At 39.7% G+C, this 17,751-nt stretch overlaps 1 protein-coding gene across 26 annotated transcripts in view; it reads left to right on the forward strand.

Annotated features, from left to right (window-relative positions):
- DIP2C (disco interacting protein 2 homolog C) overlaps window positions 1-17,751 on the forward strand; it is a 469,882-nt gene that overhangs the window by 384,922 nt on the left and 67,209 nt on the right. For all 26 annotated transcript variants that reach the window (XM_070601291.1, XM_070601280.1, XM_070601282.1 and 23 more), the window contains 5 exons: window positions 1,786-1,909; window positions 2,593-2,714; window positions 3,636-3,747; window positions 3,837-3,946; window positions 10,252-10,382. In XM_070601291.1, the coding sequence (XP_070457392.1) occupies window positions 1,786-1,909; window positions 2,593-2,714; window positions 3,636-3,747; window positions 3,837-3,946; window positions 10,252-10,382 (599 nt within the window). The remainder of the gene's footprint in view (window positions 1-1,785; window positions 1,910-2,592; window positions 2,715-3,635; window positions 3,748-3,836; window positions 3,947-10,251; window positions 10,383-17,751) is intronic.

Genomic DNA, 17,751 nt, shown 5'->3' on the forward strand with positions numbered 1-17,751 from the left:
ACCCAGTTTTACCACATTCTACTCTTTGGCTCTTCCACTTTATGTATCTGTTTCTATTTTCTTATGTTGTAACCTTCCTCGGAAGGAAAATAATTAAGGAAGATGTGTGCAGTGAGAAACCTGTCCTCCGTAGGAGGAACCAGTCCCAGCATGGTGAGAAAGAGGCCAGAGCCTGGCTGGCAATTCCTTTCTAGGCGGGGCTCTGTGGCCCTGCACGCTACCTGAAGGTCATCAAAGAGAATGTGTTGCTTCCCCGAGCTAGATACAACAATCAGTTACTTTGTGAATGTTTTTGGCAAATGACAGGTACTGATATTTATGTCCTGATGTCTTATGAAAAGTTCTACACTCCACTGGGTCCCTCCCCCCTCACCCCTCCAGATATTTCCAACAGACGGGTCATTTGGGGTGGGAAGTCTAATGTCCAGTCACCAGATCACCACTGTCCTTTAATGTCCCCAAAGGTTCTGATCACTTCTGTGTCCATTACAGCATTCTCCTCCTCCTGCGATTGGTGCTCGTGCCACTTCCCTTTGGATTTCTTTCTCCACACATGGCATTCGGGTCTGGAACGCCTACCAGGGTCCGTGTCCAGTCCCCGACAGTCTTCTCCTGATACCTTGCTCGCTTGCTCGCCTTCCTTTCAAGTTCCCTACCTCAGAAAACACATTTGGCCCAGGTGTCCAGGATGTTTCTCACCTTCTGGAGTCTTCCTGACCTGGAAACTGCTGGCCAGTTTGTCTATTGCTTCAGGAAAGCTCCTTCCCCCTATTAATCACTTTAAAATAGGATTTGATCATAAAGAAGTAATTTTTAAATAGCTGTAGACAGTGATCTCTTCACAGCTGGGAACTTGTGTATATGAACCATAATTGTAAAATGTATCCTCAGGAAAAACTTTTTTGAGTTAGTTATATGTCTATAATTTGCAGTTTCTGCATGCTTTTCTTTACAATTTGCACAGTAAATCCCATATTTTTTAATATTTCTTTGTTCCTATTTTGGTACTGATCTTCCCTAACAACCTTTTTTAAGGTATTTTTCAATCCAAATGTATTTTCCGTTTATGACCACACGTTTAAAAAGTCTACATAAAGTGAATTTGACAATTCGTTTTTTCCTTAGGGTTTTTCTGACTATTGCTTTTGCTTGTTTGTTTGTTTTTTGACCTCCTTGACTTTTGGTGTGATCTTTCTCAAAAAAACTTTCAATCAGGGGCCAACCCAGTGGTCTAGTGGTTAAGTTTGGCACGCTCCACTTCAGTGACCTGGGTTCAGTTCCCAGGCGTGGACCTACACCACTTGGCGGGGGCTGTGTAGTGGCAGCGACCCACATACAAAACAGAGGAAGATTGGCAGATGTTAGTTCAGGGACGATCTTCCTCAAGCAAAAAAAAAAAAGAAAGCTTTCATCAGTCTTGTTTTTCATAGGACAAGTCCTGCAGGTTTACTGCCCGTGGCAATTACACTTAAGTCCCAGAATTACTAGATTGATTTTTTTGGTAAGTTTAGCTGTTTTTTAGGTCAAGTAATTATTTTCTAAAATGTTTCTTGTTAATACGAAAATATCTAGATGCCTCTTTGGTGCTGTACTTCTTAGCTGGTGGGAAGGAAGGACAGTGGCTGCTGATGGTACAGGGTCTCCTGAGGGGGTGATGAAAACGACTGGTGGGTAGTGGTTGGTGACTGGACCAATGTCCATGGGACTGTACATTTTGACCAAGTGAACTATGTCTCAGTAAAGCTGTCGGGTTAGAATAGCTCACCCCTTGTTCCTGTGACACAGGGCACAATAGCAAACTCACTGACGTGTGTCCAGCTGCACAAGCGAGCCGAGAAGATAGCTGTGATGCTGATGGAGAGAGGGCGCCTGCAAGACGGGGACCACGTGGCTCTTGTCTACCCACCAGGTGAAAGACAGATGGGGGTTTGCATCTGAGATGGCAGGGCCAGTGAGTAGTCTACCCGCCGGGTGAAAGGTAGATTGGGGTTTGCTCCAGACAGGGACCATGTGGCTCTCATCTACCTGCCAGGTGAAGGGCACGCCTGGGTTTGCCCCCAAGGTGGCAGGGCCAGCCACTGTGTGAGAGGTGCTTTAGTGCACATGTCATTGCTGATGACCAAGTTGCTGTGTTATCACCAAAAATTAACACAGTTCTACCTGGCTCACTGTGTTTAGTCACCACCACTTTTAGGGACTGTGCTGCATACTATACCCCTTTAGGGGCATAAATAAAGCAATCTTTCATGAAGACTTTTGTATCTAAATTTATTTTATTAGGTATCTGAGGTAGTTCATTTAAGCAATGGTAGTTAATCGCTGACTACTAAATTGATAATCATAGAGTTGAGTAATTCCTTCAACAAATGACAGAAATTAAATTTCTGGCTGCTTTGTCATCACGTACCTAAGTGGGAGCTATTGCAGAAGTTTAACAAAACTCACAGGGATGAGAAGAGAGTCTGCTAAAGGTCTTAGTTGCTCACTTAACCTTGGGACTTTTTCCAGGCTAGTGTTTCTGTGGACAGGGATGACAGCCATTAAACAGTTTGATTTGTTTCAATGAGAGCTTTTGCATTTCTCCCTGTGTAGGAATAGACCTCATTGCAGCATTTTATGGTTGCCTGTATGCAGGCTGTGTGCCAATCACCGTCCGTCCTCCACACCCACAGAACATTGCAACAACGCTGCCAACTGTGAAGATGATCGTGGAGGTAACCCTGCCTGAAGTGTCTGGACACGTTCTCTGGCCCAGACCTGAGTGTTGGGCTTGTGGAGTGCAGAGCCTAGGCCTTGAGGGGGAGGGCTGGTAGTGGGAACATGTGGGAGTGTGAGTCCTGCGGTGGCGCAGGACATGGCCTCTACCCCCAAGGAGCTTACCTTCTGGTTCTGGAAGCAAGATTCCAAACTGTGCTTGGAATTAGGGGCTAAAGGGAATTGAATGCACCCTAGAGAAAGCAGCTTGCCAGAGAGGAGGTCCCACAGACAATGGGAACTTCCCCACCAAACCCAACTGAGTGAACCTAACCAAGTGAGAAAGTCATGTATTTTTTAAAGTTCTTTCCTCAAGATTTAGAAGTATCCTGTTTCTTTTAAAAAGTATAGATTTGTTTTGATTTTTTTAATGCCTGGGGAAGTTTCAGAGGATTAGGATATGTTTTCCCCCTGGAGGAGGAACCATGAGGCACAAGTAAGTTTGGGGACTCCACAAGCGAATACTTTCTATAGTTATGTTGGAATACTTTCATGGTAATTACTCCTGTTAGAACACACTGATGGTGTGTGTGGACATTCATGGCATTTTTCAGAGGACAGAGCTAATGGCAAAAGCAGTTAGTCTGGATGTTTCTCCATCCTGTGATCATAGCACTGTGGATACTACTCAACTCTAGAAATTTCCAGAGGCCTCAGTTCCCACAATCTCTGCATGTGTGCTTCCATGGTCTGATTCCTGGCTCTCTTGTCCCTCTGCTGGCCAGGACTGGCTCCTCTGAGGCAGCAGTGTCTCTGGTAGTCTAACCTGCTCTGAAATCCATGCAACCTCAACGTGCCTTCTGAGCAGCAGGCACGTGTGCAGGGTGTGTTTCCTCCGAGGTTTACCTTCCTTCATCCATCCTTTGTTCTCCGACCCTCAGGTGAGTCGCTCTGCCTGTTTGATGACAACACAACTGATCTGTAAGTTGTTACGGTCCAGGGAGGCAGCTGCAGCTGTGGATGTCAGGGCGTGGCCCCCCATACTAGACACAGGTCAGTCCTCTAACCAGCTGTATACCTTTGTTTGCTTGTCTCCTTTTTCATCAGGTCAGATAGGCTAATAGCTTTATTTTGCTCTCCAGATGATTTGCCAAAGAAGCGGCCTGCCCAGATCTACAAACCCTCCAACCCAGACACGCTAGCTTATCTTGATTTTAGTGTGTCCACGACTGGGATGCTAGCTGGAGTAAAGGTGAGAAGTGCGTCTGCGTGGTGTATTCGCAAGCCACTCAGTGATTGACAGGTTACATCTGTATGTATAGTAGGAGTGTGGTGGGAACTTGAGTGAAACATGGAGAGAGGTATATATACACATTTCCTTCAAGTTATAAAATGCATGAACATTTCAGTAGTTAACTTGGCCAACTGATTCTTTCCAGTGTCCCAGCTATTTCTTTATATAAACAGCCTCACTGGCCCTAATAAAAAACTGCATATATTTTTATTTCTTGCCTGTTCTCAAATCCCAATATTCTGTCTACTGCAAAACTCTGTGCACTGGAGTATCTTGATCTTTTAGCCTGGGCTCTGTTAGAACTTGCCAGATTGGTGCTTGTTGCAGTGACAGTGATCCTTTTTCCTATCAAAGGATGGAACTACTATGTATGTCTCAGAAGTAGGACCATCCTGCTCAGGCGATGTCCTTGTTAAATTCTCTTGTAGCCTCTGGAAGCCCTTTCTCTATTATTTGGCTCTGGGGTCTGACTGCTGAGTTTGCAGAATTTACCTCATTTAGGTCTCTTATGCTATCAACATTTTTTTTTCATATGGTAAAACACATCTAACTTAAGCTTACCGTCTTGACCAATTTAAGTGTACAGGTCAGCGGTATTAAATACGTTCAAAATGTTATGCTGCCATCACCACCATCCATCTCCATAGTTCCTTTCATCTTGTAAAACTGAAACTCCCCGTTAAACACTAACTCCTCATTCCCACCTCCCCCAATCCTGGCAACCACGATTCTAGTTTCTGTCTCTGAAAATTTGACTACTCTAGGTACCGCATATAAGTGGAATGCTACAGTATTTGTCTTCTTGTGTCTGGCCTGTTTCACTAGGATAATGTCTTTAAGGTTCATCCATGTTGAAACAGGGGTCAGAATTCCTTTTTAAGGCTGAGTTAATATTCCATTATATGTATATACCACATTTTCCTTATCCATTCACCTGTCAATGGACACCTAGGTTGCTTCCATGTTTTATCTATTGTGAATAGTGCTGCTGTGAACACAGGTGTACAAATATCTCTTCAAGATACTACTTTCACTTCTTTTGAGTATAACACCAGAAGTGTAATTCTTGGATCATGTGATAATTCTATTTTTAATTTTTTGAAGAACTACCATGTTGTTTTCCACAGCAGCTGTACCATTTTATCTTCTCACCAACAGTGCACGAAGGTTCCAAATTCTACACATTCTCACCAACACTTGTAGTTTTCTGAGGATTTTTTAATAATAGCCATGCCCATGGGTATGAGATGGTATCTTACTGTAGTTTGATTTGCATTTCCCTAATGATTAGTGATTTGAGCATCTTTTCATGCGGTTATTGGCCCTTTGTATATCTTCTTTGGAGAAATATCTATGCAAGTCTTTTGCCCATTGTGGAATCAGTTATTCTTTTGTTGTTGAGTTTTAGAAGTTCTCTATATATTCTGGATATTAATCCCTTATCAGATATATGATTTGAAAATATTTTCTCCCATTCTTTGGGTTGCCTTTTTAGTCTGTGGATGGTGTCTTTTGATGCACAAAATTTTTTGACTTTCATGAAGTCCAATTTTGCCCTTTTTTTCTTTTTTTGCCTCTGCTTTTGGTATCATATCCAAGAAATCATTGCCAAATTCAATGAAGTAAAGCTTTTGTCATATGTTTTCTTCTAAAAGTTTTATTGTTTTAGATCTTACATTTAGGTTTTTGATCTATTTTTGAGTTAATTTTTGTTTATGGCGTTAGCTAAGGGTCCAACTTCATTCTTTTGCATGTGGCTGTCCAGTTTTCCCAGCACCATTTGTTTAAAAGACTTGTCCTTTCTCCATGAAATGGTTTTGGCACCCTTGTCAAAAATCATTTGACCTTGTATGTGAGGGTTTATTTCTGGATTCTCTATTCCCTTGATCCATATGTCTATCTTTGTGCCATAACTTTGTAGTAGGTTTTGAAATCAGGAAGTTGAGTCCTCTGGCTTTGTTCTTCTTTTTCAAGATTATTTTGGTTGTTTAGGTTTCCTTGAGATTCTATATGAATTTTATCATGAGTTTTTATAGTTCTGCAAAAAGATCATTGAGATTTTGATAGAGATTACATTGTATTTTTATTGTTTTGGGTAGTATTGACATTATGAATATGGGATATGTTTTTATTTATTTATATCTTCTTTAATTTCTTTCAGCAATGTTTATGGTTTTCATTGTACAAGCCTTTCACCTCCTTGGTTAAGTTAATTCCTAAGTGTTTTGTTCTTTTGTATGCTATTGTAAATGGAATTGTTTTAATTTCCTTTTCAGATTTTTCATTTGGTTTATAGAAATGCAACCAGTTTTTGTGTTTTGACTTCTTATCCTACTACCGAATTCATTTATGATTTCTAAAAATTTTTTTGTGGAATCTTTAAGGTTTTCTACATGTAAGATCATATCATCTGTGAACAGAGATTATTTTACTTCGTTCTTTCCAATCTGGATGCCTTTTATTTATTTTTCTTACCTAATTGCTCTGGTAGAACTTCCAGTATTATATTTAATAGAACTGATGAAAGCAGGCATCCTTGCCTTTTTCCTGATCTTGGAGGAAAAGCTTTCAGTTTTTCACCATTGAGTATGATGTTTGCTGTGTGTTTTTCATATGTGGCCTTTTTTATTTATTATGTTGAGGTATTTTCCTTATATTCCTAGTCTGTTGAGTGTTTTTTTAATCATGAAAGGATGTTGAATTTTGTCAGATGCTTTTTCTGCATCAGTCGAGGTGATCATGTGGGTTTTTTCTTTCATTCTCTTAATATGATGTATTACATTGATTGATTTTCATATGTTGAGCCATCCTTCCATTCCAGGAATAAATCCCACTTGGTTGTGGTCTTATAAGCCTTTTAATATACCACTGAATTCAGTTTGCTAGTATTTTGTTGAGGATTTTTGCATCAGTGTGGGATATGGTTTGTAGTTGTCTGTTCTTGTAGTGTCTTTGTCTGGCTTTGGTATCAGGGTTATGCTGACATCATAGAATGAGTTAGGAAGTGTCATCTCCTCTTCAATTTTTGGAAAAAATTTGAGAAGGATTGGTGTTAGTACATCTTTAAATGTCTGGAGGCATTCAACAGTGAAGCCATCAGGTCCAGGACTTTTCTTTGTCAGGACTTTTTTTTTGACTGATTTGATCTTCTTACTAGTTATAGGTTTATTCAGAGTTTCTGCTCTTCGTGATTTAGTCTTGGTAGGTTTTATGTTTCTTCTTGATAGTTTGTCTTTCAAATTCCATGAAATAGAATTTCTCTGTTTCATGTAGGTTGTGCAGTTTGTTGGTGTACAGTTGTTCATAGTATTCTCCTATAATTCTTTTCATTTTTGTAGAATCAGTAGTAAATTTCCCCATTATCATTTCTGATTTTCATAATTAGAGTCTTCTCTCTTTTTTTCTTAATTCATCTAGCTAGAGGTTTGTTAATTTTGTTGATCTTTTCAAATAAGCAACTTTGGGTTTGCTTGATTATCTTTACTGTTTTCTATTCTCTGCGAGTATTTGTTTATCTCTGCTCTAATCTTTATTATTTTCTTCCTGCTGCTAGTTTGGGTTTAGTCTGTTCTTCTTTTTCTTGTCCCTTAAGTTGTAAAGTTAGATTGTTGATGTGAGATCTTTCTTGGTTTTTTAATGTAACTATTTATAGCTATATATTTTTGCCTTGACACTGCTTTTGCTGTGTCCCATAAGTTTGATACGTTCAGTTTTCATTTTCATTTGTGTCTAAGTATTTTCTGATTTTCCTTGTGATTTCTTCTTTGATTCATTGGTTGTTTAAGAGTGCTTTGTTTAATTACACAAATTTATGGGCACTGTAGAATGTCTGATTTAGTATAAAACCCATGAGTATATGTTTATATGTTCAATTTAAGTTTTATAATACTATCTGTTTAAAAGTATAATTCGAACTCTGAAGGTCCCTAATAGATTCTAGATATACATTTGCTCAACATCAACAAGGAAGTCCTATAGAGGACCCATATAGCATCTACAGTTTACTTTAGATTAATCACCTTGCAGGTTTCCCCATGGGCTATTTTAGAACTTGTGGTGGCTCTCCCTTCCATGGAGTATGATTCTGGAAACACTTTCCTGCCCACTTTCAGCTGATGTGTGCAGCTGATGTTGGCCCAGGGAATATACACTTTTTTTAACATTAGCCAAAGCAGAACTGTCCTGGAAGGTAGACCTGCCCAAGATAAGTCACAAGGTGCATGCTGAAAATAAATACAGTTGACCTCATCCCTAATTCCTCGCATTGATATACCTACTCTCAATGTCTCTTTTAAAGTAGAGCATTAGAGTTTGTTGTTTGGGGCTTTTGGAAAACCAGTTCTTTAGCCAAGTATGAGTTTGTCTTCATAAGAATTAGGAGTTTTTCTTACTAAGAGGTTCTAAAAAAACATTCCAACTTGGGCTCTTAGTTTGTCATGTTGGCAGGGTCCAAGGTTGGAATAAGCTTAGAGATTGGATATTCAACTTTCCTACCTGCTTTTTTTCTTAACCTGTTGCCTCCTTGTCACTATGGTGAAATCTGTTATTGCTTACTCATCCTCAAGAGCCCAGAACCCTCTGACCCCCAGGGTGACGTAAAGATCCTCTCTCTGATCTCTTCACACTCTGCACACTTTGTCAAAGCGCTCACAGATCCTGCAGTTATCAGTGTAAGTCTCTGAACCTCCCTCTAGATTGTAAGCTCCTGAGAGCAGAGACTGTTTTATTCCTTTTATATCCCGAGCAACTAATACAGTGCCTGATACATAATGAGTTCTCAATTACTATATTCATATTTGCCGAGCTGAGCTAAAGAACTCAGTTCTTAAGCTATAAACATTGCCTCTACAGAGCACGGGGTCAGTAAAGGTTTGTTTTAGCTACTGTTTTGAGCAGGTAAGTAATTTTGGTAGTTACGGTTTTACTAACTCCTGACCCAGGAGCAGGAGGGTGAAGGAATGTTTCATAAATCCAGCCTCATTTCTTCTTTAAACAAATATTGTGGTTTTAAAAGCAAGCTAAAAAGAACCCCTTATGTGTTAGAACCTAGAGTAATTCTGCATTACCTTGTATGAATTCAGTAGAATATCCACGATGAAACTTTCTTCCAGGGAGAGCTTCAAACAGTGATCCTATGTGTCACCAAGGGAAGGATCCCCCACTGATGGTTTCTCTCACATCCTTCACTCAGATGACTAATGAACAAAAATAGGGAGCTCTTCACTGTAGTGTTGATGATGGGGGGTGAGATTGGATTTTGGCTGCCATCAAATGACTAGTATATCTCACTGCACCAGCCTCTGATTCTGGCTCAAATGTGTGTGACCTTCAACAAACTCTTTACCTCCTCTGAGCCTCATTTCCTAATCATTGAGACGGAGGTTGTTCATCCAGCATGCCCTGCTAACCTCCTGTTACAAAAGATTCAATGTTGGGCCTGGAGACAGGACATGAGTGGTAATATCTCCCCACCTACTTCACAGGCTGCAGTGAGGATTACAATAAACCCCTGTTTGGACTAACCTGCTATTCAAATGCAGGATATCATTACTTCAGTTGCTGAAGTTATTAGGTCCTGGGGGACCAGGAAGTTTTCAGTGTGGTTTACTCATTGAAAATGGGGAGGCTAGTGGACGGCCTGGTGGCGCAGCAGTCAAGTTCGCACCTTCTACTTCTCGGCGGCCCGCAGTTCACTGGTTCGGATCCCGGGTGCGGACGTGGCACCGCTTGGCAAAAAGCCATGCTGTGGTAGGTGTCCCACATATAAAGTAGAGGAAGATGGGCATGGATGTTAGCTCAGGGCCAGTCTTCCTCAGCAAAAAGAGGAGGATTGTCAGTAGTTAGCTCAGGGCTAATCTTCCTCAAAAAAAAAAAAGAAAAAGAAAATGGGAAGACTAATGAGAACATCAGCAGCCCACTCTCTCCTAAGTCACAAAACCAGAGCTTGGCTACAATTGTCCCTGTCCTGAAATCACCTCTGGGCACTGATTGTCAGGTCTCATGCATTTAATGCAGCCTTGTTCTGTTACAGATGTCTTTAGGATAAGTGTCAAGCTCCATGCATTTAATGCGGCCTTGCTGTCTTGCAGATGTCTTTAGGATGGGTGTCAGGCTCCAGGCATTTAATGCAGCCTTGTTCTGTTACAGATGTCTTTAGGATGGGTGTCAGGCTCCAGGCATTTAATGCAGCCTTGTTCTGTTACAGATGTCTTTAGGATGGGTGTCAGGCTCCATGCATTTAATGTGGCCTTGCTATCTTGCAGATGTCTCATGCAGCCACCAGTGCCTTTTGCCGTTCTATTAAGCTGCAGTGTGAGCTCTATCCCTCAAGAGAAGTGGCCATCTGCTTGGACCCTTACTGTGGACTTGGGTTTGTCCTATGGTGCCTCTGCAGGTGAGTTTCCTCCTGAATATCTTTAAAATAACAAGTAAATCATACACCCTCTTTCTAGAACACCATGGAGGGCCACCTCTGGAGGAGGCCCAGCCCCAGCAGAATCGCACAATGACCTCAGCCCGGCTCTCGAGGTGAAGCAGGTACACCTGCAGTGGTATTCCATGTTCTTTACGGCATCTGAAAAAATTAGTGTCCCTGAAGTTTGCTGAAACCAACAGAGAAGATGAGAGGTCTGCTGGAGGACTCCGGGGCTTAGGCTTGGTTCTTTTGCCTTTCAGTCCTGCCATTTGTCTCTGGGCTGGAATATGTGTTAAATCAGTGGGCGTTACAGGTTCTCTCCTCCTTCAGGCTTCTCCCTGATCTAGGTGGGGAGGCACTTCAGCTGAGGGGAGGTCAGGACCAAGCTCCATGAGGGTCCCCCTCCTGCCCCCCATGGTCCACTGCCCACAGTCAGCAGCCCCGTGCCCAGCTCATAGCAGATGTTAGCAAGTATTTATGGAATGAATGAGGGAGGAACACATGGATATTTATTGGCGTTTTTTTCTGATTATATGTATATGTTCGTTGTAGAAAATTTAGAAAATACAAAATAATATAAAGAAGAAAATAAAACCATCGATAATCGTACCACCTAGTGATACCAATAAATATTCACTATTAGCATTTTGGCATATAGTCTTGCAGAGTTAATTTTCTAATGTAGCATATTATTTTTTATTATTAACATGTTTAAACATATGTTAGTGTATAAAGAATGCTGTAATAAACACCACTGCCCTCTTTCTAGCTTCACGTGGATCAACAGTTTGCTAATTTTGTTTCATCTATCCTTACAATTTTTTTCTGTCCCTTTTTCAAATAGGACATTTTAAAGCAAACATCAAACATATATAATTTCACCCATAAACCCTTATGTCCACATACAGTTTGTAAATGTACATTAATATATTTATAAAACTGAGATGCTACAGTATGAAATTGGTTATTTTTTTCTTAATAGTCTATAGTAGACTTTCTCATGTCTTCAAACACTCTTCTAAAACAATTATTTAATAGTACTAAATTGGATTAAAATCTAATTCTGTATTTTTGAACAAGACTGACATTCCAATTAAGACAATTAAACTTCTTGAGAAAGCAAATAGAATTGAACAATTGAAATATTTTAATGATTTTTGCCTCAATCCAAAGTGCAATAGCATTATGGGTAGTTTTTTTGCTTGGGGAGTAGTTCAGAGTGTACTATTCCAAGAGTAGGGCCAAAGAGACCTTAGACATATTTAGCCAACTGAGAAGGAAGCCACTTCTGAGCTACTGACTTTATAGGACAGTTGTCTGTATGTTGCTTGCAAAGGTACCGGTGATGCTGAGGCCAGTAAGTGGAGTACTTCATGGTTCTGCAGGCTCACCGAGCCTGACCCCACAAAATCAGCAGAGAAGGTGCTTGGTGAAGGGAAAGTAAGTTCTTAATGTGCATCACTACTAGCCATGGGGACTCTTTAAAGGGATTGTGCAGAGAGGGTTACAGCAAACCTTTACTTAGTGAACGTCTGTCCTACAAATTCATTCAGAAGTCAGGAGATCGCAGTGTTGTTGATTACAACACTACAAATAAATATATAAGATAATACAAATAAATACATAAATACGAAAACCTCTTTGTTCTGAAAGCCTCTATAGAAACAGATCCCAATGGACTTCTTAAGAAAAAAGAAAAACTGGACCTGGGAGCAGCCACCCCAGCATCCATAAATACTGTGAATACTATTTTCCTTTCAAATGAGCTAGGGCTTCTTCGAGAAATGGACAGTTTCAGGGCTGGACAGGAAATGTCCAAGATGACCCTGGAATATCTTTGTTATGCAGGAAAGCAAGGAAGTGCTCAAAGAATGATGGGGACATGTCAAAAGGACAGAAGAGCCAGCTTAAAGGGACTCTCACTGGCCAAATCAGGGATAATTCAAGTGTCAAAATATGTAAAGACCACAACAGATTATAACTCTTTGAATGAAAAACAGGAAATTATCTGACTATTCAGATATAAATAGAAGAACACATTGAAAGCCTGGTGAGGAACAGGGATTTACATGATAGCCATCCACAAAACAGTTGTTAATATAAAGGGGAGAAGAGAACCTTCATGATGGCAAAGCCTAAATCAAGATCAAAGTGAACCTCATAGACCTGAAACCATAAGGCTTCTGGAAGAAAACGTAGGCAGTACACTCTTTGACATCAGTATTAAAAGGATCTTTTCGGACACCATGCCTTCTCAGAGAAGGGAAACAATAGAAAGAATAAACAAATGGGACTTCATCAGATTAAAGAGCTTCTTCAAGGCAAATGAAAACAGGATTGAAACAAAAAAACAACCCACTAACTGGGAAAAAATATTTGCAAGTCATATATCTGACAAAGGCTTAATATCCATAATATATAAAGAGCTCTCGCAACTCAACCACAAAACATCAAACAACCCAATCAAAAAATGGGCTGGAGACATGAACAGACATTTCTCCAAAGAAGATATACTGATGGCCAATAGGCACATGAAAAGATGCTCATCATCGCTGATCATCAGGGAAATGCAAATCAAAACTACACTAAGATATCACCTTACACCCGTTAGAATGACAAAAATATCTAAAACTAATAGCAACAAATGTTGGAGAGGTTGCGGAGAAAAAGGAACCCTCATACACTGCTGGTGGGAATGCAAACTGGTGCAGCCACTATGGAAAACAGTGTGGAGATTCCTCAAAAAATTAAAAATAGAACTACCATACGATCCAGCCATCCCACTACTGGGTATTTATCCAAAGAGCTTGAAGTCAGCAATCCCAAAAGTCCTATGCACCCCAATGTTTATTGCAGCACTGTTTACAATAGCCAAGACGTGGAAGCAACCTAAGTGTCCAGCCACAGACGAATGGAGAAAGAAGATGTGGTACATATATACAATGGAATACTACTCAGCTGCAAAACAGAACAAAATCATTCCATTTGCAACAACATGGATGGACCTTGAGAGAATTATGTTACGTGAAATAAGCCAGCGAGAGAAGGACAATCTGTGTATGACTCCACTCATATGAGGAATTTAAAATTATGGACTAAGAACAGTTTAGTGGATACCAGGGGAAAGGTGGGGTGGGGGGTGGGCACAAAGGGTGAAGTGGTGCACCTACAACATGACTGACAAACATTAATGTACAACTGAAATTTCACAAGATTGTAACCTATCAATAACTCAATTAAAAAAAAAAGATCAAAGTGAACCTCATGGACGATGGGACACAGGGCACTTGTGCATCACTCAGAGGGCTGCAGTGAGGAAAACAGCACGTCTGGAAAATTCCTGCCAAAGATGCTTCACCTGAATCTAATCGTGGGAACATAATGTGACAGCGTAATTACACACAATGTGTAATCTTCACAAATGCCAGGGTCATGGAGCCAAAGAAACACTGAGGAACCAGCTGGACGGGGCTGACAGCTTAAACGCAGGGTGCGACACTGATCTGGATCCTTTCACTATAGAAGATATCCTTACGACAACTGGGAAACTTGAATAGGGTCTGAGGCTCAGATGGGAGAAATGTATCAACTCATTTCCTGATTTTGATGTCTTACTTAGCTTATGGAGGAAATATACTTGTTCGTTGGAAATACCCCCTAAAGTATTTGGAGTTGATGGGGCATCAGGTCAGTGACTCACCATCAAATGATTTGGGGGAAGAAGCTATTTTTACTGTACTTGTAACGTTCTGTAACTTTGTGTTTATTTCAAAGTTAGAAAATATTCAAGGGCCCTGGTGGCCTAGTGATTAAATTTGGTGCACTCCATTTCAGCAGCCTGGGTTCAGTTCCTGGGTGTGGACCTACACCACTCATCTGCCAGTGGCTGTGTTGTGGTAGCAGCTCACATGCAATAAGAGGAAGATTGGCAGTGGATGTTAGGTCAGGGCGAATCATCCTCAGCAAAAAAAAAATGTTTAATACAAATAGTTCTTTTCTATATCTTCATCCTAAAGTTCCCTTCAATCATAAAATAGAAGACTGAGAATCATTAATGTAATAGAATTGTTCATCTGGGAATCATTAATAGAATTGTTTCAAAATATTTTCTAAGATCATACATGTTTTAAAAAACCTATCAGATAGTTCATATTCATGGATTAGAAGATTCGATATTGTTAAGATGGAAATTCTCCACAAATTGGTATATAAGTTCAATATAATCCCTGTCAAAATCACTATAGGTTTTTTTTGCAGAAATTAACAAGATAATCCTAAAATATATATATAAAGGACCCACAATATCCAAAACAGTTTCGGAATAGAATGACAAAATTGGAGAACTCAGACTTCCTGCTCTCGAGAATTACAATAGTAACCAAGACAGTGCCGTCCTGGCAAAGAGATAAACATATATATAAAACAACCAATGAAACAGAATTGAGAATCCAGAAATAAACCCTTATACTTATGATCATTTGATTTTTCAACAAAGGAACCAAAGCAATTCAACAGGGAAAGGATAGTCTTTTTCAACAAATGACACTGGGAAATTTGGACATCCATGCAAAAGATTAATTTAAATCTTTACTTTACATCATATACATAAATTAACTTGAAGTGGATCATAGACCTTAATGCAAGAGCTAAAACTATAAAACTTCTAGAAGAAAACATAGGAGTAAATCTTCATAACCTTGGGTTAGACAAAGACTTCTTAGATATTACACCAAAGGTTCAGTACATAAAAAAAATTGATAAATTGGACTTCAACAAAACTAAAAGCTTTTGAACATTAAGAAGGCACCATTAAGAAAGTAAAAAGACCAGCCAGCCACAGATTGGGAAAAAATATTTGCAAATCATATATTGATAAAGTTGATTCCAACCAGATATAATACAAATTCTTAAAACTCAGTAAGGAGGGGCCGGTGTGGTGGCACAGCAGTTAAGTTCACACGTTCCACTTCAGCAGCCCAGGGTTCGCCGGTTCAGATCCCGGGTGCAGACCTACACACTGCTTGTCAAGCCATGCTGTGGCAGGCAACCCACATATAAAGTAGAGGAAGATAGGCATGGATATTAGCTCAGGGCCAATCTTCCTCAGCAAAAAGAGGAGGATTGGCAGCAGATGTTAGCTCAGGGCTAATCTTCCTCAAAGAAAACCCCAAAAACCAAAAAACAAACGAACGAAAAAAACTCAATAAGAAGACAAGCAACACAATTTAAAAATGGGCAACAGATTTGAGCAGATGTTTCACCAAAGATGTACAAGTGACCGGTAAGCACATGAAAAGATGTTCAACATTCATTAGGGAAATGCAAATTAAAACTATAGTGAGATACCACTTTACACCCACTAGGACAGTTATAGCCAAAATGACAGAAAATGACAAAGTTGGAAAACTCATATTTTCTGATTTCAAAACTCACTATAAAGCAAGAATAACCAAGAATGTACAGAAACTGGAGTTCTCATACACTGTTGACTGGAAGGTAAAATGGTGAAACCACAGTTTGGCAAGTTCTTAAAAATTAAACATAAATTTACCCTATGACCCAGCAATTCCATGCCTAGGCATCTATCCAAAAGAAAGGAAAACATGTGTCCATGCAAAGACTTGATGCTTGAAATGTTCACAGCAGCCTTCGTCAAAAAAAGAATAAACAATCCGAATGTCTGCCAACTGGTGAATGGGTAGACACTTGTCATATCCATTCAATGAACTACTGTACAACATGGGGAAGCTTCAGAAACTTGTGTTGAGTGAAGGAAACCAAACTCAAAAGATCACATATTATATGATTGTATCACATGATGCCATTTATATGAAATGTTTGGAAAAGGCAAGTCTATAGAGATAGAAAGTAGGATTGAAAACAGGATTGACTTCAAATGGACATGAGGCATGCCTTTAGGGTGATAGAAGTGTTCTAGAACTGCATTGTGATGATGATTGTACAACTCTACAAATTTACTAAAATTCATTTAATTGTAGTATGCAAATTATAGTTAAAACTATTTTTTAAAAAAGAAAAAAGCCTGTCATTGGAATAGCTGAAGTGTATAGTCTGTAGCTGGGCTGTAGACACTAGACTGCCAGTGAAGGAGGCTCACCCATGCCACCCCGCAGCGCCATGTGTAGCATGATGACCGCACAGCTGCCCTGCTCAGATGCCCAGGTTGTGATAGTTTTCAATTGTTTGAATGTTTGTCAGGTTAATAGTCTGAAATTATTGAATTACAAATGTACAAATTTGTTTTCCTCTCTCCTGGTCAGTAACGTTATTTTTTTTTTTGTAACGTATTTATTTTTCAGAGTAGTTTTATGTTCACAGCAAATTGAGCAGAAGGTACAGAGCTTTCCCATACATGCCCTGCCCCAACACATGCACAGTCTCCCCTGTTATCGACATCTCCCACCAGATGGGACATTTGTTACAATGTAGGAAGCCAGGTTGACACCTCATCATCACCCAGAGTCTGTAGTTTACATCAGGGTTCATTCTTGGTTTTGTAGACAATCTAGACACAGACCTTACACCCTTCAAGAAAAATAACTCAGGATGGATCATAGACCTAAAGGTAAACTATAGAACTCTCAGAAGGTAACACAGGAGAAAACCCAGATCACTTTTGGCCATGACTTTTTAGATATGACACCAAAGGCACAATCCATGAAAGAAAGAAGTGATAAACTGGACTTCATTAAAAGTTTCTGTTCTGCAAAGGATACTGTGAAGAGAATGAAAAGACAGTCCACAGACTGGGAAAGAATATTCCCAAAATGTCCTTTTTAATCAGTTTGTTCTTTTTGAAGTTATGATCTAAGCTAGAATTCTAAGAAAAAAGTCTTCAGTATGAGTAACCTGCTGTTAAGTAGGTTTGTTTTGTCCATGGAAGTATTTACAGCCAGTGCCAAGAAACCAACGTTAGTTAATAAATGGAACAGTTAATCAGCATTTGTTGGACCAAGCAAGGAAATGGCAAGTAGGAAATTCATGAGTCAGATTTTCTGTTTGTCCTCTGTTATCAGAATTTCTTCGTTTTTTCCTTAATGTTGACTTTCAACCTATTCATGGGAGTGAGGAGAGAGGTGAAAGGTATTTAATGTTCACAAGTGTGCTTGCAATTCTCCAGCCTTGAATTCCACACTGTGGACCCCAGCCCTTGCATGTGCAAATAATCATTTATGCTGACTTATATCTTGGAAGGCTAATGGTAGGTTACTCGTATTTAATTTTCTTCATTTTGAATCTCCTTGTGATAGCATTTACACAGTAAAATGCTGGGAACAATATGGAAATGATAGATTGTCCTAATTATGAGGAAAATCATCTTAAGCTT

The sequence above is a fragment of the Equus przewalskii genome, chromosome 30 (genome assembly GCF_037783145.1).
Source record: "Equus przewalskii isolate Varuska chromosome 30, EquPr2, whole genome shotgun sequence".
In the NCBI taxonomy this organism is placed as follows: Eukaryota; Metazoa; Chordata; class Mammalia; order Perissodactyla; family Equidae; genus Equus; species Equus przewalskii.